Below are 26,869 nucleotides of genomic sequence, written 5' to 3'. Positions count from 1 at the left end.
TCATTCATTCATTCATTCATTCATTCATTCATTCATTCATTCATTCATTCATTCATCCACTATTTCATTTAGTCACCATTTCATCGCTCATTCACTCTTTCATTTACTCTCTCATTTAGTTAAACCATTTTATCACTCACTTAATCATCCACTCATTTTGTCACTCACTCACTGATCAACCACTTAATTTAGTCACTCAACCATTTCATCATTCGTTTGTTCATTCATTCGTTCATTCATTCATTCATCCACTATTTCATTTAGTCACCATTTCATCGCTCATTCGCTCTTTCATTTACTCTCTCACTCACTCTTTCATTTAGTCACTCAACCACTTCATCACTAACTCTTTCATTTAGTCAATCACTGCATAAATCCTTCTCTCTCTTTCTTTCTTTTTCCTCCAAATCCCAGCTTTCATGCGGATGGTGCCACCATCGTGAAATCCCTCAAATACGCTGATGAAATGCTTATTGCTGCTGATGTGTTGCATTGCCTTTTTGTGAATCTGTTCACTAACATCTGTTTCATTATAAATCCCCCTGCCTTTTCTCTTCCCCCTCATCCATTTCTTTCAGATACTACACCTCCCCATCCCAACACAAGGGGTCAGTGTGGCTCTTCACTCCCATCAGCGTACATCTCTCCACTTGTGTATTCAGGTGCTGGTTCAGGAGCTCATTTCAGGTAGTCTGTGGTTCCCCTGTGAGCTTGGGTGACCTGAGTGGAACCCCATTAGACTGAGACATACGTTAATGCCAAGCTGAGAGCAGAGAGAGGATTGGGAGAAGAGAGCAGAGAAAAGCTTTAGCCTAGTAGAGGAGTGTGTGTTAAGGCTGTTACAAATATTCTGGACCCAAAACTGCACTAAAATATTATAGCAGAGATGGCTTAATCAATCAAAACCTGTCGTACTGTGTTCAAAGATGCCAGATTGTTAAGAATCTTAAAGTGAAAAGAATATGTTATTGTTGAATGCATGTGCAGAATGTAACCCAGGGTCATTGGAAATACATAGTAAAGCCTCCATTTTTGTGTCCCAACATACTTCAACATACATTTGACAGAAATTTATAGGTAAAATGAATGCTATGGGTTAGCATGACTGAAATAGCTTGTCACTTTTCACACTAATGATATTTACAGGGACATATTATTGTTTGCTCGATTGCTCACTTTGCACACTGTTGTATTTGTGATGCAGAGCATAGATGCTTTAATGCACAGGTGTCAAACTCAGTTCCAAAAGGGCCGCAGCTCTGCACAGTTTAGTTCCAACCCTAATTAAACACACCTGATCAAACTTGAGTCTTTCAGGCTTGTTTGAAACCTACAGGTAAGTGTGTTGGAGCAGGGTTGGAAATAAACTGAGCAGCGCTTCGGCCCTCCAGGAATTGAGTTTGACACCCCTGCTTTAATGGGTCACGAAACACCAAAACACATTTTTTTAGATGTTGACAGTCATATACATGTCCCCTGTTGCTAAGACATGATTAGGACACTTATATATTTCACTAAAAAGTGAAAATTGGTTGTTTTTACATTGTTTATAGAAAATTTGTGCGTCCGGTTTGAAAAGAAATTTAAGTAACGTAACGGCACATCTGTTCATTAAAAAAAACTTGGTTTGAACCAATCAGAGCGCTTTATTGTGAACGAGATGCGATTTCATTAATATGCATGATATAGCCTCGAGGACTAATTTTACCTGTTACAGTGTTTAGAGACGCCACGTTGTGTTGCCAACCGTAATTCAAACATGCAGATGAAGAAAAATTGTTCGGAGACTTGGGTCATCAGTGTTGCGTTTATAAATGTATCGCAACAAAAGTTTTGTTTCCATTCCCACGTGACAAGTGCACAGCTGACGTGTGGACCCACATGTGTGGATTTCAGTGGTCTGCTAACACGCAACAAAAATATTTTCTGAGGAACAATTTTTACCCAAGAGCTTTTCGCGTCTGGAAATGGTGAAATCCAAATTTTGCCACTCATTTCCTTTTAAAAAAAAGATGCGGTTCTAGTTTGTGTTGATTGTCCTATCTCTACGGATTTGGTAAGTGTGTGATCAGTGTGCTTTGTTTATGTTTACTCAGATGGCAAAGTTAGTTAGTATTATTAGCAGTACTCTTTCAGTTGTTAAAGACATACCTCAGTCAAAATGATTTAGTTATCAAGTTTACAGTAATTTCACTACAATATTATGGACCGAAAGATCCGCTGTTAATGCTACTCTCCAAATGTAAACACCTTAATTAAACTATTACTGTTGTGTAGGATTTTCGCTGTGTTGGATTTTCAGGATAGGATATTCTATACACACACAGCTGTCTGACACTATTCCATTAAAACTACTCTTCCAGCAGCTCATACTCACATCCAATATCTTATTTGTCACAGGGGGCATGCATGAAATGTTCTTGAACGAAAGTGTAAGGGCCAAACTGCAGTTAAAGTTAACAAATTAAAAATGAAACACCCGAAATTACACGAAACCTTGTTGGAAATGTGGATATCATGGTGACGCAATTATGTAAATCAAATTATGTGCTATAATAAGCAAAACAAGATCATAAAAGGAACATTTAAAAAGCAAATTCATGTAAACACCTTCATCAGATTGTTGTCTTATTCAGACTAAGGCAAATAATTTGATTACTGATGTTATGTAAACACAGTCACTGTTTATTTCCCCTGTATCCATGTTGTGTGATGCCTCTGTGTTTGAGTTGCTGGTGTGAAAATCAGCACATGCACTTAATGAAACTCTGCATTCTATGCTAACCTTTCGCCCTTTAGCCACTTTACACTTAACAAAGCTGAAAATGATGAGGTTGTTTCTTTGTGTAAAATGCATCTGAAATTCTGCTGCTTTATTTTAGAGTTTTAGTGAAGATGAGTCTTTAGAACAAATATAATGTACTGAATTCTAAGACAACCACACAAGGGTAAAAAAACATATACAAGACCATAGACCCAGCCCTAAATGCCATCCTTTGGACCATAAACTTTTAAACAGTGTATCAACCTCTTATATGCCACATTAAAACTGCAAAGCGTTTTTTTTTTTTTTTTTTACATGTTGAAACCCATATTTTAGATATTTTGCCCATGATAAGTTAGACAGCCAAAATGAAAGTCTCAGCGGTGTCTGCACAAAACTAGTTGCGTATTAAATCAATGAAACTAAAGGTCACCGGTACCCTCTGCCATTCTTGTAGATTCGTTCTTCTTTCCTCCAGCTTCTCTTTCTCTTCCCCCTCCCTCCTCACTTTCTACAGCGGCAGACACAGATGACTAATCAGGAAAGACTAATTTGACTAAAACATGGTGGCAACGGTGCCAAAACACGCTATAAAAGCAATTAAAAAGCAAGATAGCGCTGCCTCATCGAATTTCTCTTGCTTTGCTCTCTCACGCTCTTCTCCTGTCTTTAAATCTCCTCCCGCCTCTCTTGAGTCTAATGCAGGCCAGGTCTAATGTGTCAGAGCCCATTTGTGCTGATCATTTTTATTTTCGTGATGATTTCTTCCTTTTTCTCACCCCAGCCACACGCAAATATACCCCTGATGCACGCAGCTCTGAGAGTGTAATTCCCTGGTTGAGGTGATTTAAAGTGTGTAAGTGAGAGCGAAGGATTAATCAAACCCTCAGGCGTTGAGCTGTGCTCAAGCAGGGTCTATGAGTCAGAGACCACAAGCAGAAATGCCCCTGTTTTGCATTTTTCTAATTAAACATGCAGCATTTTATTACAAAACACATAATCGGCAAAGCAACTCAAGTTACACTTTTAATTAGAAAAATTAACTCATAATTATAAAAATTAACTATACCAGCTAAACCACATGGAAACAAGAACCTATGAAGGCCGTTCACAGTAAGCATTAGAAAGATAACTGTAAGTGTATTTTGGCATCCACATTAACGGATGACACTGTTATGTTAATCTTGAGTTCAAGTTTTTTTTGTGAGCCAGGATTAAGAGTTAAACTATCATAGTCATACAATTTCAATATCTTTCAAATTTGGATTAAAGTTCAGCTTTAGACTTTGATTGCCAGATTTTTAAAGGTGCCATAGAGTGCATTGATTCAAAATGTTTAAAATGATCTCTTATGGAGTATTTGTGGCTTGCGTAATCGCAATTATTATCTTGAAACAGTTGTACAGGTCAATTTCTCACACTAGGAACTGGCCCTAATATGAGGGTCAATTTGAGTTTACTTTTTTTTCTGCAAAATCTACTTGACCTGTGACCCTAATGATCAGGGAGCTACAGAAAAACCTGGGAGCTCACCTGTGGGGTTTAGGGAAGAGGAAGTTCATGTTGCTGGGCTTGCGGATGAAGTACTCGTCTGCTACTCTGCTGATGGCTTGAATGTTCTCCTTTTTGGCAGGTTTTTCAAGAAACAGAGGGGTCTCCACTTTAGGTCGCAGCATTCCCAAGTATGGAGGCAGCATATGGATAAATATCTAGAAGAAATGCAAAAAAAAAAAAAAAAAACCTGAGTTTCTACAGTCATATTTATATGCAATTGTTGATTGTATATCTTTTATTTGTATCTCAAGATACACAACTGTCACAAAATACTGTCACAAAAAAGTCATTATTAGAAAAAATCAATCTAATGTGTCATTTAACACTCTTAGTTTTAAATTATAGAGATTAAACATAAACTGACAAGTTTCAAAGGTCCCGTAAAGAGCTTTGAAATGTGCATTTTTATTTATTGTTTGACAATTTCAACTGAAAAATAAAAAGAGGGTGCGACAGTAGCTCCTCCCCTTGAATAAAACAGCCAATAGCATTTCGCTTTGGCAAATGAGCTTTGCCTATGAGAGTGATTGAGCTCATCTGCATCAAAAGAAAAGTAACTGAGAAGCATCTTTAAGGGGGTGGGACATGTTTGATACTAGAAAGCATTTGATTGGTCAAGATTTGATGAGGTGATGTAAAAAAAAAGTTATTTACACATAAAAAAATAAATAACAATAGTTTGCCTAAAGAGTTAAACTGCAAGCTTTAGATATTTATAATAGTTTTATATGATATAAATGTGAATTTTGTTACTAACTAATAGATATCCTTAAAACTAACAGACAGAAACAAACATAAACAATTATTTTAGTTTCACGAGACCTTTAAAGAAAATGAGTGAAGGGAGGCTGGTCATGGAAAATTTGCTGCTTTCCGTCTCCTGCAGGTTCCTAAGTACTCCTGAGTTGTATGCATTTGCTAAGTACAGTAGTTGCTTTCTAGCCTAAGTGAAAAGAGCCCACCTTAAAGTCTCTATCAACCTGTTTCAACCAGGTATCAATAGATACCAATTGGTCAGCAGAGATTAACTTGATTTTTACTTGATAGTAACACATCTTCAAATGCATCTTTTGACAACTTTGTTTGTATTTTGTCAACACCCTTTCCTCATAATTTTTTATGCTGGATTCAGTTTGATTTATGAGTATACTGAATGAACAAACAGCTTACGGGCAAATAGGAAAACAGATGACTGAAAACGATGTGAATTGCAATAACAGTTTCAACTGTAATGTGTGTATTTTGGCAGCAAAAGTGTGACTAGCTGTTGTGGTGCACTTTCTTAGTGTCCTGCATGTCATGTCTTGCAACAATCACATCGTGATCTTTTCACATTCAACAACATTCATGTTTACACTACAAAAGCAATCCAATCAGGATTAGCACTGAAGATTTAGACAGGTACATAACCACAATAGACAATGATGCTAATCAATGTCAAATTAAATGAGATGACCAATCAAACAAAAGTAACTCAATTTGACAGTTTAAAGAAGAAGAGTGAAAAGGACATCAGTTGAAAGTGAGAGAAGAAAGAACAAAGTAGCAAAACATTCATTATATGAAACTGAATGACAAGAAACAATCTGTAAATGTACTCCTATTACTGTAGATATAGAAGTATGACTGAATTAATGCATATTTTAAAATATTATTTGAAGAGTTTAAAATGACCCACAAACTAAAATAGTTTTGTACAAAATAATAAATTCTAATGAATTTTACTAATAGCATTACATAACATTACAACAGTCACCTAAAGCTGGCTGATTCCTCTCTTTTTCTGCATGACTTCACAAAGGCTCTAAAAGAAAGAGACAGATTGCACTTGCCCAGCACAGAATCTTTCAGCCTTGCGTCACACGTTTATTTTCACATGGCCTTGTTGCCATGAGTGAATGGCCTGCCAAACTGAACTGAATTTAAATAAAGAAATGCTGTTTGTCACTATAATTTCAGAAATGTGTTCAGAATGCAATGTTGTCCACTTGAAACTGGTGTTAATAGAAGGTGTAAAGGGGTCACTGCAGTATGATGGAAAGGCCGTGCCTCAAGTAAGTTTAAATAACACAGAGCTCACAGCCAATCATAAAGGTTAATAGTCTAACATAATAGGCTGCTTTGTGGAAAGATGCTTTTATTTTCCTGCACGGCATCTTTGCTAAGCTGAATTGTGGTCTATTTTTAACTCTTGCCTATTTTAGTCTGTTTTCATTTGTATCTTTTTTCATGAGTTTGTAATTGGCAGATGGGGTGTTTGGAATAAAAGAAAATGTTAAATAGAAGCATTTACTGCATCTGTAATTTTAACAATGTAGCCGCCAATTTGCTGAAAGCAGCTGACTCGTTGAAAATTGCACAAAGGGACGTGCATCTCATTACAAAAGCAGGATGATTTTGTGTTTTGCTAATGTTTACTTCCATTCAGACAATTTCTGTGCATATCTAGTTGGAATCTGATCATGATTTAGGAAGCGTGAAATCCATTTCAAGCTACATTTTTGTGTGTATCTCAGTTTCTTCCTCATCGCCGTTTGTCATTTTCCCATGTCATGTGAAATGTAAACATGTCAGCCACATTTTTTTGAGAAAACATGCTCTATGTCTTTTAGAAGGAACAAAGTTATGTCGTCACAAAGTCAAGAGAAAAATTACAATCTACTGCTAGTTGGCCTGATATATAATCCTCTTTGAGTGTTCTATGTTTTAATATAGTCTTTAAAGGTGCTGCATTTAAGTTTTTGACTACTCTAAAGCATAAAAATACCATAATATGTCTGCAGATATTTAAGAAACATGCTAAGTAAACATTCTTGTTTATCTGAAAAGCAATGCTAAAGTCAGATATTCTGTTTTAAAATAGCAGTGTTACGTGCCAGAATGGCTTTCTTTGTTTTGGTCTCTTTAACCCGCCCAATGTCAGTTTAGCCAATTATATTACAGCACCCCAGGTTGACTTAGTGTGATTCATTCAGTCATGAAGGCTCAAAGCATGCATCCGTGACTAAAAATGCAACCTTTGGTGGACAGTAGCAGCCTCCAAAATGAGACGCAGATTCAGAGTTCCACATGAGGTTATTAATTAGGAAATAACCTAAACATTACAAATGAAACATTAGGTATGGTGGGACTTGTTCCATAAACCAAGCTTACACAAAACAACTACAGGTCCCATTCTGCACAACACAACTAATGGTCCCAACCACATTTATAAGGCAAAAAAAATCCCACTTATTAAAGATGACAGGGCACACTTGTGAAGTGAAAACCATTTCAGGTGACTACCTCTTGAAGCTTATCAAGAGAATGCCACGCGTGTGCAAAGCAGTAATCAAAGCAAAAGGTGGCTACTTTAAAGAATCTAGAATAAGACATATTTTCAGTTGTGTCACACATCTTTTGTTATGCGTATTATTCCACATGTGTTAATTCACAGTTTTGATGCCTTCAGTGTGAATCTACAATTTTTTATAGTCATGAAAATAAAGAAAACTCTTTGAATGAGAAGGTGTGTCCAAATTTTTGTTCTGTACTGTGTGTGTGTGTGTGTATATATATATATATATATATATATATATATATATATATATATATATATATATATATATATATATATATATATATATATATATATATATTTGAACCAATCTTTAACTTGCTGTTATGGAACGAATTTAAGTGTGGACGTTTAGTTCAGCTGATTGAAGTCAGGTTTTTGACTTTAATCCCCACTTTTCTAAACGACTTTTATGAAACAGCCACCAGGTCACATTGTATCCCTGTGTATTAACAACACAAGACTTGCAGTGATAAGCAATTTGGCTGTTTGCACCAGATTTAATCTGACATAATTTTTTTTTTACACAGCCATTCAAAAGCACAGAATAGTGCACTCACTGCACTGCAACGAATGTGCGCTGCTTTTAGTAGTATGGCAATAAATGTCTAGTAAAATGGCATTCAAACTCGCATTATTAGCATTTAATACTGAATGAAACACATGAGGTGTACCTGAGGTGATCGTTGTCAGTTTTCTGTTGTTCAGTTTTAAAAAACAGAAGCGGTATCTAATATATCAATGCGAGGTGTTGGTTAGAACAAAAAGTCCTTTTAATATGGAAAATATTCCTTCTATTGTGTGCAGTTGCTTTTATTTAGAACACTGTTTAAATCAGCCTTTGTTGATGTCGTCGATCTAGCAATCTGCTCTTGCATGATTTAAACCAATGGTGCAATTCTTAGTTCAACCGCTGGGTGTCAAACTTACGTCCTGCACCTTTAAAAAAAAATTAGGGTTTCCAGGTCTAAGAAAATAATTCAGCCAAATGACCACTCAAAATATGCCCAATTTTTTTTTAAAGTGGCACAATATTTGGAAATATTTAAATATGATATATATTTCTCCAAAATATTATATATCTTTTCTGCTATTTTGTGATAAACCTGCTTATACATATACAGTATACAAATCAATACTGACTGATTTTCTGCACACCAAATAAAGCTACCTTTCTCAAATATGGTCATAATTGATGTTTTGCTCATTTAACATGTGATGTGCAGTCAAATGAATTTACTCTCTCAGTTGCAGCAGTCTTTGGGTCACCAAGTATGCATACTGGGATCAGTGTCCATTAAGAACGGGCCACATTATAAAAGTAGTTAAAAAAAAAACAACCCCCAACTTTTTTCTCACAACTGCATTTTTGAAAGAGCCCAACTGTGTGGATAAACTGTGACCCTAGCAACAGTAGTTACATAAGGTACATATGGTTGACAGTCAATCTTTTAGATGAGTTTCTAGCCGGATGCATTTGGATAAGCAGTGTGTACATATTTTTTGACTTGCCGTCTATTAAACTGACCTTGCGCACCCAGAGGGGCATTTGGTGTGTGTTTGGTGAGCGATGGTGAAGGTTGAGCACCACGACACTGAGGATGACAGAAAAGGTGACCAGGATCATGGTTATCATCAGGTAGTTGACAATAATAGGAACACCCAGAGATGTTTCTGGGATTTTGTTGGCCAGCAGAAGCAGAAAGACAGTCAAAGTCAGCAGTACATTGATGGAAAGACCCATCTTCTCCCCTGAAACGAAAAGATAGCTTCTCTTGAGCCATTCATGCTTATACAAGTGTACACTAGTCTAAATGTGTGTTTTTTTGTGATTGGGTTAATTGTACATTAACATGTTGTTAATAATAGACCAGCTAAGAATTATGATCTGGTAAACGTTAAACCAGTAAAATCTTTTTGTCACAGGAACTTATCCATAGATGTATAAATATCTGTTATTTACTGTAATGAGACATTTATTAGTTCAAGGACTATAAAAATCAAATAAAAAGGCCATTTGAATTGATGATCCTTCATTTTCTGGCCATATTGATTTTCTAAAAGTTCTAATTAATTCTGGCAATAGAGAAGCAAAAACAAATTTAAGACCCATTACCTGCATCGGGTGGCAAGTAGAAATTAAAGATGGCAATGATGGTGATCAGGATACAGGGTAGGACGATGTTAACAACATAAAACATGGGCTTCCTCTCAATGATCAGGTAGAAGGTGATGTCCTCATACAGATCCTCTCGAACATTCTTTCTAGAAACTTTGTGACGAATGTGCCATTCTCCACTCTCTGAAATGACAGAATATTTTTTTCGGTGGATACATCATAGTGTTTAAACAAAGATATTGTGCATTCAACTAGTCTAGCTCAGTGGGGGATTTTAGTTATATATATATATATATATATATATATATATATATATATATATATATATATATATATATATATATATATATATACTGCAGATCGCTGGAGAACTACAAGTCTGCCACCAAATGGACTACAAATCACAGCATGCACCGCACACACACACACCAGTTCCTAATCTTGTCTGATTGCAAACACTCACAGCTGAAGCTGCTCAAGGACTCATTACATAGACTATTTATACACCTATAGCATTTTCATTCCCCTGATAACCATGTTCTTTGATTTTAATATTTTGTTATCTAATCCTAGACTTGTTCCTAATTTATCTTACCTTTATCCATTTTTGACTTTTTATCGACGACCACTTCTGGATTATCTATATGTACCCAGTTGATCCTGTTGTTGACCCTTGCCTGATTTACAATCATCGTAAAAAAAATCTGCATTTAGATTTATGCCTCCATGAAAGCCTCCTTCAGTTACAATAAATAGTTTTTAGTTTTTGAAAAAGATAAATTTTTTCTTTAATTTTACTTCAACTTTTTTGTTTTACTCCACATAAAATAAAATGTCATTTATTGTATCAATAGTTTATTTACCCAAAAATTATGAGGTCCGAACATTTTTAAATGTTTTGTACGAAAAAGAAGTGACGATCGTCCTTAATGAAAAATATCAGTGGAACATGCAAATCATTCAAGAAGTTCAAGTGGAGATGATTCTAAAAGGCAATGACAAATCATGGACTATTTTGCGTAATAAATGGAAGAGCCTTGCAAAAATCCATGCCAGAAAAAAAAAATAAAACTAAGACGCATTAGAACAGGTGGCAAGAACACATTTCATTACTTTGATGATATGGATAGAATTCTTAGTAGGGCTGCATGATTTGCCAAAAAAATTTTTTTTTTTTAAAGTAAAAAATAAAAAAATCGAATTGCGATTTAAAATACGATTTATTATAATTTCATTAAAGAGCTCCAGGTTTGATGTGGGGGTTTTAACAGCACCAAAGAAAGACCAAGCAGTCTCAAAAATATATATATATTTTTAACTAATTTAAAATAAGTTGAATCAGCCCAGTTCTTGAGATTTTATGGGACCACTTAATTTTTTATGTTCAGTTCATTTTTTAAAAGTGTTAAGTTAACTTAATCGATTTGTGTTGGAATTTCATTACAGTGCATAATCACAAAGTTTGCTACACTATTCTTCTGTTTATTCAAAACCATTTAAATACTTATTGAAGCCAAGTAAGTTGTCAGTTGATATGACAAATTCAGAAAATAACTACAGTATTTTAAATTCAATTTAACAAATCATTTATAAAACCTAATAAATAGATATATAAAACCTTAACATTAAGATTGTGTTACATTTTTCATATTGATTCCATGACATGCATTGACAGAGCAGAGAGGGAGTTCAGAGCTTTTATTTAATCTCCAGAGCAGTGAAATAGGGGCTCGTGGGCTCTGCTGTAACAGTTGTCTGCTTTTTAAGCTTTCACTTATCAGAAAGAGGCAATTTCCAAGAAAAATTTCCATCCCAATGACCATTCAAAATCTGCCCAAAAGTTTTGAAAAGTGGCTCAATTTTTTTTGCCAAGTCCACTCTTAAGTAATTTTGCTGGATTATCACAAATGGCAATATTTATCATATCTTCTCTGATATTAAGTGATAAACATACTTGTAAATACAGTATACAAGTCAATACTGACTGATTTTTTTTCACCAAATAACCCAACCTTTCTCAAATATGGTCATAATTGATGTTTTGCTCATTTAACATGTGATGTGCAGTTAGATAGATTTACTCAGTTGCAGCAGTCTTTAGTTTGCCAAGTATGCGTTCTACAAAAAATGTATACAAAAATAGGCCTTCTCCTAATGCAGCAACTTCCATTTTTCTTTTGATATTTGACACCTTTTGCCAATTTATCAGGAAGTGACGATTTTGTTTGGAAATGGTGCTTTATTCGCAAATGTTTTATTCGACATTCCAGTTTTGCTAATAAATTGTATTGCATCTTTGGATGGAATCAAGGCTAATGAAACGTGTGTACCCCAATTTCAAGTCCCCCCCACAAAAGTTGTTTTAAGACATTTTACTTTACTTTAATACACTTTTGTCAATTTAATTTGGGCACCAAAATGACAGCAATACAATTTAGTTTTTTTTTTTACAATTTAGAAAAAGTAAAACAATATATATTTAAAGGAATTTTAAAAAGGTAAAAATCCCCAAAACACATGCTAAAAGGTGAAAAAAATGTGTAAATTGTATATTAAATTGTTTAAGACTGGTAAGAGAATGTTATCATGCTGTTACCGCTAAAGCCTGTGTCCAAGATGATCTCTTTTATTTCCTTTCCCCTTTTATCCAGGGCATGTTGAAGATCCACTTCTGAAGAATCATATGTATAGGAGCGGAAAACCATGGTACAATTTTGCCAGTCAAAAGGAAAGTATGTCACCTGCAGATGAAGAAAAAGATAACGAAAAAAGAGATTTTGCATGTAAGTGTGTGCACAGGCTTTCCTTTCAGATCTTTCTTTAATCATCTATGCTTTTCTCACACACAAAGACAAGACAGAACATCAAACGCAGGCAAACTAGAGCAAGGCCAAACAAAAGCAGCACTACAAATGAGGAGGGAAGAAAAGTTCACAAAACAACTACAAACAAATCGGAAAAGGGAAGAGAGACTTTTTGTTTTTAAAAGATGAACTTCACGCCAGGAGTGTACAGCTGTAATATATTCATAGCGCAGTTGTGCTGAGTATAAACACTTGTGATTTAACGCTCCATTACACTTCTTATGATTTTACACTTCATTACAGTATTTAAAGGTCTCATCCATAACTAATGCTTATTCCTACAGAATTTACACAAGGTGCAGAGCGTTCATCAACAAGAACAATGCGTGCTCAAAAGAAAGCATTAATACACATTTAGAATTTTTATGGCATGTTGTTAATGTTTCACACAGCACTAATTTACACAATTACAACATTATGCAGCACCTGACTTTTATTACTTCATCGTGATTTACACATTTCCTACAAAAGCAGCAAAAAATAGCAAATTTTACCTTCACTCCGCACGAACTCTTGTAAAGAGCTGGTGGAGTCCATGTCACGCGGCCGTTACTGTAGGCCTGCACATGGACCTGTAGCGCCACACCGAACACGCCATCATTACTGCACACACCAACAAGAATTTGAGTGCACATAAACTTGTAAACTGTTACTAAAACATAAAAACACTCAGACTAATGCTGAGAAACATAGACTAGGCCTTATGTCTCCATGAACAATTACATACTACATAAAGTTGCCACATACTGCATTGATTCAATAAGTACATACATAGTAGGTATGTGTCTTAGGCAAGTTCAAAAATTCTCCAGAAATATGCTAATTTGCTACCCAATAAAACACCTAAAAAATCAGATGGTCCTTATTGACAAATTTTGGAACGGTTGCGAATAGAAATGAGCTCAGATTTCAGTGTTTGCTCTCTCCCTTGCACAAACGCACACATGTAATGTAATGTATTTTTTATTTAATGCCATGTCAGCAACAAAGGCTATTTTCATGGCAAGAACATTTCAATAATAAATATACAATTAAAAATCAACAAACAAATGAAAACATAAATGAAATAAGATTTTTAATGCTAATACATGATGAAAATTCAAAACAATTTCCTGGTTTCACTTTGCTAAAAATGTCTTTAAGTATTAAAGAAATTTATAAAATTTATAAAAAACTTAAATTTGATAAAAAAAGTCTTCTGGGCGCTGTTTCAGTAAGGAGGTTAAGTGAAAACTCAGAGTAAGTTAACCCTGAAATGAGAAAAACTCTGGCTTTTCCATTTCAAGATGGCAGGTTTGTCAAACTTGAGAAAGCAGGGTAAGTCAAGCCTGTTTCTGAAAGAGAGGTAACTTTAACTCAGAGTCAGTTACCGTGGTAATTAATTCTGTGAACCTAACCTGGTCAGGAGCAGGTTTTATTCTCTAAACTCAGAGTTTCTGTCGCTCTTTTCCCCTTTTTTTAAAGACAAATCTGTATTTTTAGCCTTAGCCTTATGTTTCCACCCACCTATTTTAATGTGCATTTTGGTTATGCACATAAAAAATGATTGATGGATAAGCCAAGATGCACATAACTTTTGAAAATGGGCATAAAAAACATAACCCAGTAGGATAAACTTTTTATTCAATAAGAAAAGATGCGCATACACTTTGATGGTAACACTTTTACTGAACAAATTGTAGTATGTGTTTTAAAAAAGGTTTGTTATAAGAGATCATATGCTGATGAAAATGTGTGTGAATGGACAAACCAGCTGGCTGAGCACATTGTAAACCATCTGAACTGTTGTTTTGGTCATTCTAAAGCGCCTTAACCATTTCAGTATTAAATGTTATTATATTATTAATTACCTCCAGTGCGTCTGGAGCTGTCAAGAGCATCTGTTCTCCACGTCTCATGGCTTCAAATGCCACCACACGTTCATTGTGTTTCTGCATTGTCTTCTGAGGTGAAAGTCATTTATTAAATAAAGAAAAGATAGAAGATTGCAGCTTCTTCTACCACAGTAAATTCTGTTTTTACAATTGATATTTGGCGCTAAGTTTATCAGGAAGTGACGGTTTTGTACTCTTTAATTCATTGGATGGAAACGCTGCTTTATTTGCACGTCTTTTATGCGATAATCCCATTTTGCATATAAATTTAATTCGCATTTTTGGATGGAAACATAGGTATTAGGCTACCTATATTTCCGTCACACAAAGAACAAAGTCACGTACAAGAATGGCTTGTCCTTTTTTTAATGAATAACCAGCTTAAATTCATAAAATTTTAGTACTGCTAAATGTCATATCAACCTCTACCACTTGATCAATAATAAAGGCAGACACACAAATGCACTATTAAATCTATTAAAAACTCAATTTTAAACTGATCAAGGCATGTAAATGCGGAAACCTTAAATTAAACATTTCCACTGAACATTAAGCTAAGGTTGCATGCATTCTTGTATTGTCAAATTTGTTGTAGAAACTATGTAGTGGCCTATTTTGTGTAATTTATTGCAGTTACATCTGAAATAACATCAAAATTACGGCCAATTCCCCACTTTTTCAAGTGAAAATGTAATAAACGGAACACATTACATTACTTTTTTATTATACTTAAATATTTAAATATTTTAAATGTAAACTTACGCATTAAATTGCGCAGCTGTTTTCCTATGCTGTCTGTGTTTCGCCGATGCAGTGTTGTTGCTTTTTTAAATATATGGTCATATTTGCTATAACTTTACATGAGCACATCAAGTTCAGCTGGAGAAAGAAATGCTGATTTCTTTTTTCAGATGTTGCCATGGTCACTCGTAATATGTGCACTCCATTAATATTGCCCTTTTATAATTTATTAAGTCTAAGTTGGTCTACTCAAATTTGATTGACCCAACTCAGATCAGCTGTTCTGAAACCAAAAACTCTGAGTTTTTAATCTCTTGGTAAATCAACAGTTCAAGTTTAAACACCGAGTTGGTTGAACCTCCTTACTAAAGCAGGGCCCTGGAATCATTAAAAGCAGGACAGTCCAAGAAAATGTGTTTTACTGTCAGAGGAACTGTGCAGTACTGTACAAACATTGAGGAGTCTTCAGCTTTGAGAAAAAAAAAAACATTTATGTCCAATACGACATCAGATAAAAATCCCTTGATCAAATCTCAAACATGCATGCACAACATGATTTACTCTGAAATAAACATAGCAAAACAATCATACTTGATTAAGAAAGTATGATGAATAAACACAATGTAAAAACAGAAAAAAATTGCCATTGACTTTGTTTTTTTTTGTATCTACTATGGATGTCAAAGCCTGTTTTTTTCGAACAGATGAAAGAACATCATAAAAGATTTGAACCACTTAAGGCAGATTCATACTTCTGTGTGGAGTGACTGCTGTGACCCACGGCACATGTCTTGTGCATAGTCATGCATTTTTTACATGTGCATGCTGTTTGTGTTGCTTTGCAATAACACTTCAGTAACGCTAACTGGTAGTAGATTTTTATGTTCCTCTGTGTGGATTTTTTTTTTTTTTTTTTTTTTTTTACAACAGTTACCTTATATGTACAAGTAGCTAAAACTTGCTCATTTAGAGGCGGGAACCGACTAACCAGCAATAACTTTAATCATAAATTAAACACAATACAAAATATTACAACTAGAGCTCCTACAGGAGACTCAACACTTTTAAACAATTGCTCCATTGGACTTGCAGCTCTCAGCACTGCCTACACTGATCACAGCTACCATGCCGATCAATCAGAGAGCTTGTGCCAGGCGTCGTTTCGACAGGTAGTTAATTTTTTGAGAGGTATGGCAAGGGTGTGCGACCGCGCAATGGCTGAGCTGGACTATACGTGTGCACTTGATGCAAAAGTGTAAATCAGCATTTAAATGTAAGTAAATGGTGAGAAACTTAATTTTTGAGTGAACTGTCACTTTAAGAAGTCTGTAATGTGGTTTGCAGTCAAAAACCAGCTTGAAATATTTCAGAGTACACTCAAGAATGTAAAGAATTAGAGAAAAAAAAAAACAAGTAAATAAATAAATAAATGAACACTGATCACAATAACACTTACACTTAATGATGTTAAATGTGCTGTATGTCAGTTTTTGACGCTTCTAAATCATAAAAATACCATAATGTGTGACATATATATACAAGTCAAATATTCTGCTTTAAAAAAGTGCATTCCGTGTCAGAATGCTTGTCTTTGTTTTGGTCTCCACCCACTGCCAGTTTAACCAATTATATTTCGGCACCCAGGTTGCCATGGTAGAAAACACAGCACGTCATTCCAATCTCCTGTGTGTAGGCTATGTCATTCTACTTTTATAGTAACAAATAAGTTATTTTCATTGCCTTTAAAGTGAAATAACTGAACATAAACATAGATGAATGAGAAAAAGGTTCATTTTAGGAGAACTTTTCAGATGGCATTTAGAGGTTTTTGCATCTGAACTCTTTATATGCAGGTGCTTCGAATAATGTGACCTCCGGAGGACAGAAGCAGCCTTAAAAAAATTATATGCAGGTTTAGAGTTATAAAACGTGCAAACAAGTTATTTTAATTTGTGAACAACACAATTATAAAATTATGTATAAAATGTTTTAATTAGCTGACCAGGTCACAGTATAGGCTTGATTAGGCATGCCTATTTTTGCTGGATATATATATATATATATATATATATATATATATATATATATATATATATATATATATATATATATATATATATATATATATATATATATATATATATATATATATAGTGTATGTTTTATATTATGTTATACAACTGGAAGGATTGACATTCAAGTTTTCACTAACTTTGCAAGATGGCGAGCTATTCTAAAGTGTGATAGATTAGTGAGCTCAAGTCTAACCAAAATCCTGCACACTTATTAATATTTCCCATTACCTATGAGGAATTTCAGAATGCTATGGAATAACATAAAATATATAGTAGACCACTTACATTTCAGTCTGTTCACACAAATCATATCACTTGGTATGCAGCATGCAAAGTACATCGACTACTCTTATTCTTTTAATCTAGCACTTGCCAGTCACTGGTGGTTAGAAGTTTTTGACATATAACAATGAAATGTATTATTTATTGTTTCTTTTTACATGACACCAACAGTTCAGAAAGATTTACATTTTCAGCCCTTAAACAATCCAGCACTGGTGTAAAATCCTCACCGGACACAAAAACAGGCCTTTAAAACTTCCCATCTATTACGCTAATGGTGCTCAGGGACTCGAAGATGTCCCTCATTGAACAGTGTGTGGGAGTGAATGCAGGAACAGTGAGGCTGCTGGCAGAGTGTGCTGTTGTTTAATTGGCTATAAAGCAGAGATAAATGAAGAAAGGAGGATATTTACACCAGCAGTGATGGGGGTCTACCTGGTCTTTGCAACGAGAGTGTTAGAAAAAAGGAACCGACGGAGACAGAAAGAAATGTTTGTGCATGCATCTCCTGACAAGCTTCACAACAGCTTTGATAATTTCTGTGCTTTTTCTGCTGTTCTTGCAGAAACTCAGCAAAGGCTCTCTAAGATAATGTGCCTGGCACTCGTAGGGTCTCTGAGATATTATGTGAAGCAAAACACACACACTCTCAACTCACTTGTTGATGAGAACAATATCAGGAAGCCACACTTTTCCTGAAGAGATCCGCAATACATCAACTCCTCCATAATCTTTGGGATTCCAGGAGAGGCGATAATCATTCCACTCCTGCAAGAGCACAAAAGGTGAGTGTTTAAGTGGAGATAAACTAGGGTCATCCTCCAAATTATAAGTACACACAGTTCATTATTTAATCAAATGTACCGGCTTGTGTTATTAACTCTACAAAACCTAATATCTCCATACACATTATCAGCGCCATTTGCATAATTTTTCATTTTGCATCCCAAGTTATGCTATATTGATCCGTGTTGACTTACCAAGTTCATCATAACAATGGTGTTCATCTCCTCATCTTTCATGTTCTAAAGCACAAAACACAAAAAAACAAAAACAAAACATAGAACAAAGTGTTTAGAACAGTGGTCTCAAACTCATTTGCTGGAGTGCCGCAGCTCTGCATAGTTTATCTGCAACCACCTCCAACTTACACCTGCTTAATAGTCTCTAGTAGTCTTGAACACCTTAATTAGTTGGATCAGTTGGGTTTGATAGTGTTGAAGCAAAACTGTGGAGAGCTGCGGCCCTTCAGGAATCGAGTTTGAGACCTATGGTTTAGAGCAGCGTTTCTCAACCTTGTTCCCAGAGGACCACCAGCTCTGCACATTTTCCAGAGCTGCGTCCCAAATCGCATACTTATGCACTATTCTACGCCATTTTGTAGTATAAATAGTGTAAGTAGTGTGTTCACACTGAAAACTCTAAAAATAATAAGTGCACTTTAATTACCCGGATGATGCACTCATTCAGCCGCTAAAATGAAGTGTGTAATGATGGACACTTCACGCACTCAAGGACCGCAGGTTTGCTTACGTAGCGAAAGGGGCGGAGCTATCGGACGCACATGTTGAATAACTTTATTTATTTTGGATTGTGAAAGCAAAATTCTCCCACAAGAGTGATAATAGCGTCTCCCGATGGTGAATGCGGCAATACTCGCGGCAGGTATTATTTGATAATTCGGTCGTTTATTTCACTGATTTGGCAACCGTCAAACGTCATCAGGGAAACGGTTTGAATTTCCGCTTAGTAAAAAAACATTAGTGTGCCATTTGGGACGCCACTACATACATGTACTATCCTGTTGAGTGTGTAAGTGCATAAGTACATAGTGCATGAGTGCATAGTGTATAGTGTGCAATTTGGGACGCAGCTAAGGTCTTCTCAACTAAACACACCTGACTCAGATCATCAGCTCATTGGAAGAGACTGAAAGACCAGTAATAAGGGTGACAAACAAAGGAGACATCCAAAACATGCAGTGTCTGTGGTCCTCCAGGAACATGGTAGAGAAACACTGGTTTAGAGGATCAATATCCCACATTCAAGAGATGATTGGCTGATCATAACTGATATTCTTCCATAAACAGTATCTTTAGCATCTTTTCTCTGTTGAACACAAAATAAGATATTATAAAGTACAGAATGTCAGAAACTGGCAGCCATTGGTTACTTACAATTTAGAAAAAGTACTTTTTTGGGTTACTTTTAATTCCGCCAGTGGGAATTGTTTCAAAGACATATAAAAAGTGTTAGTCTGTCTGGCCTCTTTTTTAGCAGCACCGGCTTCAGAAGTACTTTCCCATTCATTTTCTCAAAGGGATATATATTTAAAAGTCTTTGATAATGTGTTACACCGCATGAACTAAACTAACCTGAGGTGAAGCACAACATCCTAAAATTTTTGATTTTGAAGTACATGAAAGTCAGACAAAAAGGCAGAAGACTTTGAACTTAAAGGCTTTAATGAGGGGAAAATTACAATCTTTGTATTTCTGAAAACTTGTGCATGGCACAGTCAAATCACAAAATGATGGATTCATATCAATCTAGGTGTTTAAAGTTGTTATTTGTCTCTACAGACACAATAAAGATCAACTTTAATGCAGCATGGAGAACTGTATTTCTATTTATTTCAATACATTTGGCTGGAATAAATGTTTTTCAAATTTGTAGGGTCAAAACTTTTATCTTTAATTTTTTTTTTTTTCAAATAGACAGAACAAACCACTGTTGTCAAAGGCTTGCCTAAATAACTTGCTTGGGTAACAATATTAACGTAGTTAAACTTTTAAAGGGGACCTATAAAAGTCACATTTATAAGAGGTAAAACACAGTTGTGTGTCTGTCTGAATATAACCAGCTTGTGATGGCAAATATTTATTAGTTTTATTTTTTATAAACACACTTGATGAAAAAAAAAGTCTGCAGAAACACTTTGATTGACATTCTCTCTTTTTACATGTCATCAGAGGGCAAAAGCCCCTCCCCTTATTGACAATCTCACTCTAGTACTTTAGTCTTGTTTTTGGATCTGCCATTATGCTAAAACATAGGCATTTGTAGCTCCGCCCTCTTATAAAAAAAGCTAAATGCCATTCGAGTTTAAAGCTACAGTCCCAAAAATGGCACAACAGAAATAAAAGCCTAAAAGTGTCAATTTCAAAGAGTTCTTAAACATTATTTGTGAGCTAGAAATTCACATACACACTCTAAGGGCATCAGAGGCTTATTTTTAATCTTTTTAAAATGGGGCATAATAGGTCCTCTATAAATTCCACTTTAAGCTGAATATTAGTATCTTGCTAAATAAATAAATTATTACGCCATCATCATGGCAAAAAACTAGAAAATAGAAAAATAAACCATTTATTACAAATTAGTAATTAAAACTATTGTTTTGTGCATTTTTTTTGGAATGTATTGTTATGTGTTACAGATTGTGATAAAAAAAATTGAGTCAACACAAAAAATGGGACCCCTATCTGAATTGGTAAAAGAAGGTGATAGTGCCAGACTGGGGCTGCGTATTTCATTTGATATTTCTGCTCAGAATTGTGTAAAAACAAATCTGCAGATTTACGTGGAATGGTTTAAGACTATATGTGCTCAAACCCTACACAATAACTACTTATCATATATTTATGGTTTAGAACACAGATCCAATTGGAAGAACTTGTTTGGTAAACAAAACTACAGTAGCTTTCTCATGTAATACATTGCCTAAAAGACTTTTATTTCATAACATAAATTAAATTAATCTGAAAACTGAATAAATATATATATTTACACACACTTAAACAAGTGAATAAACACATTGAATGATGGGCTTTAAAATCTGCGGGCACAGACTCTATGTGGGCCTATTGATGGGCTATGAGTAGCAGACAAGGAAAAGACCTGAGAGTCAATGGTTAGATCAGAATCCAGTCCTGAAAGCTATTTAAAACTAGCGTAGGAATGTCAGCTGTCCCAGTCTCCGTACAGAGTACAAACACTGGGGGATGGGTCACACACACTTCATATTATTAATATGTGCTTCAACGCTGAATACAGTTATGTCGTGTGCTACATGAATGTTTTCTCAATGTGTTTTGTTTTGACAACATGGGGTTTTCTGGAGTAAAATTCATGTGAAATTACAGTTTATAAAGCCTGTAGAAACAGTCATGTTCCTTTCCGCTTTGAATAATAAAAAGACGATATTGAGAAAGAAAAGTAAAAAAAGAAACATAAACTTGGAGACATCAATGAGAATGCAGATCTGTTTGTGCAGTGTTACCTGAGACCTGCTCATTAAATCCTTGTGTTAGGAAGTGATGGATAGTATTGCCTGATTCACATGCCAAATTCACACAGTGAACAGCTGAACCAACCATCAGACTTGTTTCTTATTTGCCTACATAGAAATGGGGCTGTTTTCCTTTGGCAAACAGATTCTAACTAAATTTTTCTGTATTTCTTAAATGGGGTCATACCATTTCTTAGTTTTATGAATTATTATCATATTTTTTGTTATTATTAAGGTCATGTTATTTATGATTTCAGTTTTATTATATTTTTGTGTCATTAATTTTGATTGTATCAGAGCCTTTACAAACAAACTGCAGTTCAAAATGCTTTACAATAAAACACAAATACACCAAATACAACAGGGCACCATGTGGTGTAATAAAAAGTTATTAATCATAGTTATTATTATTAAATATATATTTTTTTTACAATATATGCTGTTTTATAAAGGCAGTTCACCCAAAAACTTTAATTCTGTCATCATTAACTCACCCTTGACTTGTTCCATACATGTTAAAATACATACATTTTAACTTTATTTCCTCTGCTGAACACATAAGAAGATATCAAAAAGAAGGAAAGCTGGAAACCTGTAACCATTGACTTCCATGATTCATTTGTATTCACCATAACACAAAGGTTTGGAACCACTTGAGAGTAAGTAAACTGTACATTTTGTACTATCCCTTTAAAGTATCTGTACTGATGTTATATACATATATGTGTGTGTTTGTATATTCATACCAGGCTGACGAACGATGAAAGTATCATGCCTATCCTCACAACAACCCTTTCTTCTGGGTTCCTTGCAGGCCGAACTTTACTGTTGTATGCAGAAAACAGTTTCTTCATCAGCTTATCTTCCATTTCGGTTGCACCTACAGGAAACATGTTGCTCTTATTTGTTTTGCAAAGCAGATGTACACAACCCTAATTTCAATACTCTTAGGATTAAAAGCCTGCAGTCTAAAACCTGGTCAGTAACACTTTATGTTAAGTGGCCTTAACTAATATGTACTTGCATCAAAATATAAATGCAATGTGCTTACTGTGTTGATAATGTTTTGCAGAACACTAGTGGTGCTCTTGAGGTAGGATATGGGTAGGGTTAGGGACAGGACATGTTAAGATGTAAGAGATGGTCAACAGTGTAATTAAAGATGTAAACTCAAAAAAATATGTATTTATTTAATAAGTAGCTATTTAAATATATAACTTTTTTTAAAGTTTAAAAGCTGAAACAACACAGTTTTTGAGGATTTTTTAGGTACAACTTAATTGTTTTATGTTCAATCAATTTAAAAAGCATTAATAAGGTTAAATTATTCAATGCGAGTTGAGATGAGAAATTTAAACTTTCAGAACATAATGCAATGTCTGCAGAAGCTGTTTTTGGAGGAGACAAGCAGACATTATCACTGTGTTTGCCCTGGCACAGTACGTGATCCACAGACACACACACACGGATGAACATTATGAAAACGATAGTTTGTTGTGCAGTTGGTGGTTCGTTATTTTTGTACAATTGCATTCATATCAAAGTGAATCGGACCAGTGTTCGTGCGAACCGTACCCTAGACCAGGGGTTTCCAAACTTTTCAGTCCGCGACCCCCAAAATAACAATGTCAGTGACTCGCGACCCCCATTTTTTAAGGTGATTATACTGTAAATATATAAATGTTGCAGACACAACTGTACAGGAATTTCTAAACATGAGCATATTGACAACACAAAAATGCAACAGTCTATTAAGCATATAATGTTTTTTATAGTTATTTATTAATTTAATTAAATTTTAATATAAAAATTAAAGGCTGATGGCTGATTTTTATTTGTATGTTGTTGTTTATTTAACGCAACGATTAACTATCTTCTGTGGCTTATGAATAAAATATGGTAATTCAAATAGTTTAATAAAATTTATTTGAGTTTTGGAAATCACTAAGTGACCCCTTGCCATTGTCCCGCAATCCCCCGGGGGGTCCCGACGCCCACTTTGAGAACCACTGCCCTAGACCACCTCTTTTAGTCAGACTCAGGTACGGTTCACAGCAGCGCACCCGAGTTCAGAAGACAGTGATCACACTAGCTAAACAAACTAAACTCTGATGTCAAACAGACCCAGGCGCGGACCAAAAGTGCTAGTGTGAAAGTGCTCTAAGAGACTTCAAAATGTACGACACATAATAGACAAATATGATATTATTAAACCTTTGAGTTTAAGTAAAAAAAAACAAAGCAAATGTATTTAAATGTCTACTTGATAAAATCATGTTGGACCAACTCAATTTCATTTAATTGTGTAAATAGTTTTTTTTTTAGTTGGTGCTACACAAATTGATTGGATGGGAGTCCTGCCCTTAATTAAATTGAGCTCACCCAATGAGTTTTTTTTTTTTTTTTTTGAGAAGAGTTAAGGCCACTTAATATAAAGTGGGATCACCTCGTCTTGTGCACAGTGTAGTTTACAGTCTAATCTTTGTACACAGCTCAGTGTTCTGATGGATGGATGGATGGATTGATGGCTAGAGCTGCAGATTTGAACTTTGATCATAAAGGCTCGCAGATAAGAGACTCAGCCTTGGGTGTTCTTGGACCTGCATCATGCACAGTTTGAGGGTGATTGTTTACTCCACCTGCCCGCCTGTCGCTGATGCTTTTATGCATCGCGTCTGCTGTTTTTTTCTCCACAGCTTTCGAAGGTTAGGCACATTTATATGCAGGCCTTCTAGGGGCGCCACATTCATCAAGTCTCGCCAGCACAAGCCCTCCAGAATACGAACTGACAGTAACAAATGACACACGTCACCCCACACGCCACCTTCATTACCAGCCACCACCACCAACGGCTGCTGCTTTGAGTGTATGCACACATTCACAGCGGTTTTACTGAGGTTTTTGACCAACGCTTCTTGTGGGTAATAACTTCAAGCAGCTTTTATTGAGAAAAGAAACCCCAATGCTTTTAAAGGCAGCATCATGGGAGACTGTAAGGGAAATAAGAAATCTTTATTTTTCCTGCATGAGCGTTTAAATTGCAAAATAAATGAGGCCTTACGGAGAAAATGCCATCTGGTGCTCAGCAGTCCCATTGAAAGCTTCCCTAAAATAATTACCGCAATTAACCTCTTTCAAACACCTTTAAATCAACTTTAATATAAAGAGTTACTGATGATAGTCTGACTCGAGGTATTTATAAAACAATGTTTTACTTTTGTACCATTTTCACTCAAGTGGTAAATTTGGATAGATTTGAATACCTGCTTTTTAGATTTTTATTTCGCCAACTATTCCAGCAATCTTTTTTTGCACAGCGGATGCATTTCCAGCCGCTACCCATTACTGGGAAACCCCCATACACTCTCACATTCACACACAGACTCATACGCAGTAGGCATGGGACGATAATCATTTTCAAGGTTTACCATGGTTTGTAAAAGTCAAGGTTTCAAAACCGCTAAAATGTTGTTATACCGTTCCAATTATCAGGGCTTGACATTAACACCCACCAACCCAAATGTGGGTAGATTTCAGCTGTGGCAAGTTAGACAGCCACTTCCGCTAGCCACTTTGGCTTATTGAAAATTATTTTTTAAATTGCTAGTGCTGGCTCAACACTAAAGATTACAATGTTAGTTTGTTTGTCAATATGTGTGCAAATGTGATCTTAGAACCGAGAAGCACGACAGACAAAAACACTGGTGATCTTCGCTTACTTATGAGGGCTGAAGTGTCATGCACACTGCTGCTGGGATGCGCACGAGTGTTATAAAAGCTTGCACACTCTCGTTTTCTTGCGTGAAGCAACCATGCCTGAAAACGCAACAGGTACGATTGGTTCCATTTAAGACTTTAGACTAGGAAAAATATGATGCTTGTGCACCTACAGTCCTGCTACTATTGAGAGATTGAGGTTCTTTGTAAACAGCAGCAGTTACCCATTTAGCTTAAACCATTCTTTGAACATATTATTAATGGGGCATTAAAAAGTGCACGCGATCATCCTTTCATTATCGCACACAGAATGTTTTTCACTTGCTTTCTTTTGCTTACAGAACATAAAACAAAATTTAAGTCAAGTAATTTTAGCATGCCAAAGTTAAATTTACAGATATAAAATATATTTTCCCAACAGCAAAATTGTGGCTTCTGAAAACGGCAAGTGGCTAATAACATTGGAAAACTACTAGCCACAGTGATTGGTGATCAAAACAGTTAATTTCAAGCCCTGTCTATGATATGGACGTTTCTTTTTTTATGTATTTTATATGACTATTTTATTTCGTTTTTTTTTTAGGGCAACAGAATCTCTTGCAGAAGGGGACCCTCCATATCAATAGCTACTGATTAGTCCACGATTCAGCAAACATCTGGAAAACAAATCACTTAGAATATACAAAAAACATCCAAACATTTTATAGAAGTCAAAAGTGCAGTGGCTTTCCTTAAGATCTAAAGAAAATTTTACCCAATTCACTTATACTGCATCTCTTTGGACTGTGGGGAAAACCAGAGCACATGAACATGGGGAGAACATGCAAACACAACACAGAAATGCCAACTGGCCCAGCCGAAACTCAAATCAGCGACCATTTGCGGTGAGGCGACAGTGCTAACCACTGTGCCACCCATACGTGTACGTTTACTCATTTTAAAACAATTTAAGCATGAAAATGTTCATTTGTTCACTCTAAAGCGTGTTCAGTTTTGGAGATTTGTTTAGTCCAGACCAATTGGTGAAATGATTATGTTTTATGTGCATATAATGTCATTTTCAGACTACAAATTGTGTAAAGAGTCCAAACACTGCCAATAATTCCTCCATCATACACAAACTGTACAGATTGGCTGCAAGGAGATGCTTTTCTGACTGCTGTATTAGAAAAGACAAAAATTGTAAATGAATTCATATCATGCTTAGACATTAACAAAATATATGAAGAACAGTAATGTAGGCTGCAGATT

At 35.4% G+C, this 26,869-nt stretch overlaps 1 protein-coding gene across 1 annotated transcript in view; it reads right to left on the bottom strand.

Annotated features, from left to right (window-relative positions):
* chrnb1 (cholinergic receptor, nicotinic, beta 1 (muscle)) overlaps positions 1 to 26,869 on the bottom strand; it is a 33,130-nt gene that overhangs the window by 4,472 nt on the left and 1,789 nt on the right. The window contains 8 exon segments of the mRNA NM_001253810.1: positions 4,298 to 4,473; positions 9,184 to 9,407; positions 9,772 to 9,957; positions 12,371 to 12,515; positions 13,133 to 13,241; positions 18,269 to 18,378; positions 18,591 to 18,635; positions 22,648 to 22,781. Of these exon segments, the coding sequence (NP_001240739.1) occupies positions 4,298 to 4,473; positions 9,184 to 9,407; positions 9,772 to 9,957; positions 12,371 to 12,515; positions 13,133 to 13,241; positions 18,269 to 18,378; positions 18,591 to 18,635; positions 22,648 to 22,781 (1,129 nt within the window).

Source organism: Danio rerio, chromosome 7 (genome assembly GCF_049306965.1).
Source record: "Danio rerio strain Tuebingen ecotype United States chromosome 7, GRCz12tu, whole genome shotgun sequence".
In the NCBI taxonomy this organism is placed as follows: Eukaryota; Metazoa; Chordata; class Actinopteri; order Cypriniformes; family Danionidae; genus Danio; species Danio rerio.
The sequence above is the reverse complement of the archived record's forward strand: the minus strand, read 5'-3'. Positions and strand labels throughout refer to the sequence as shown.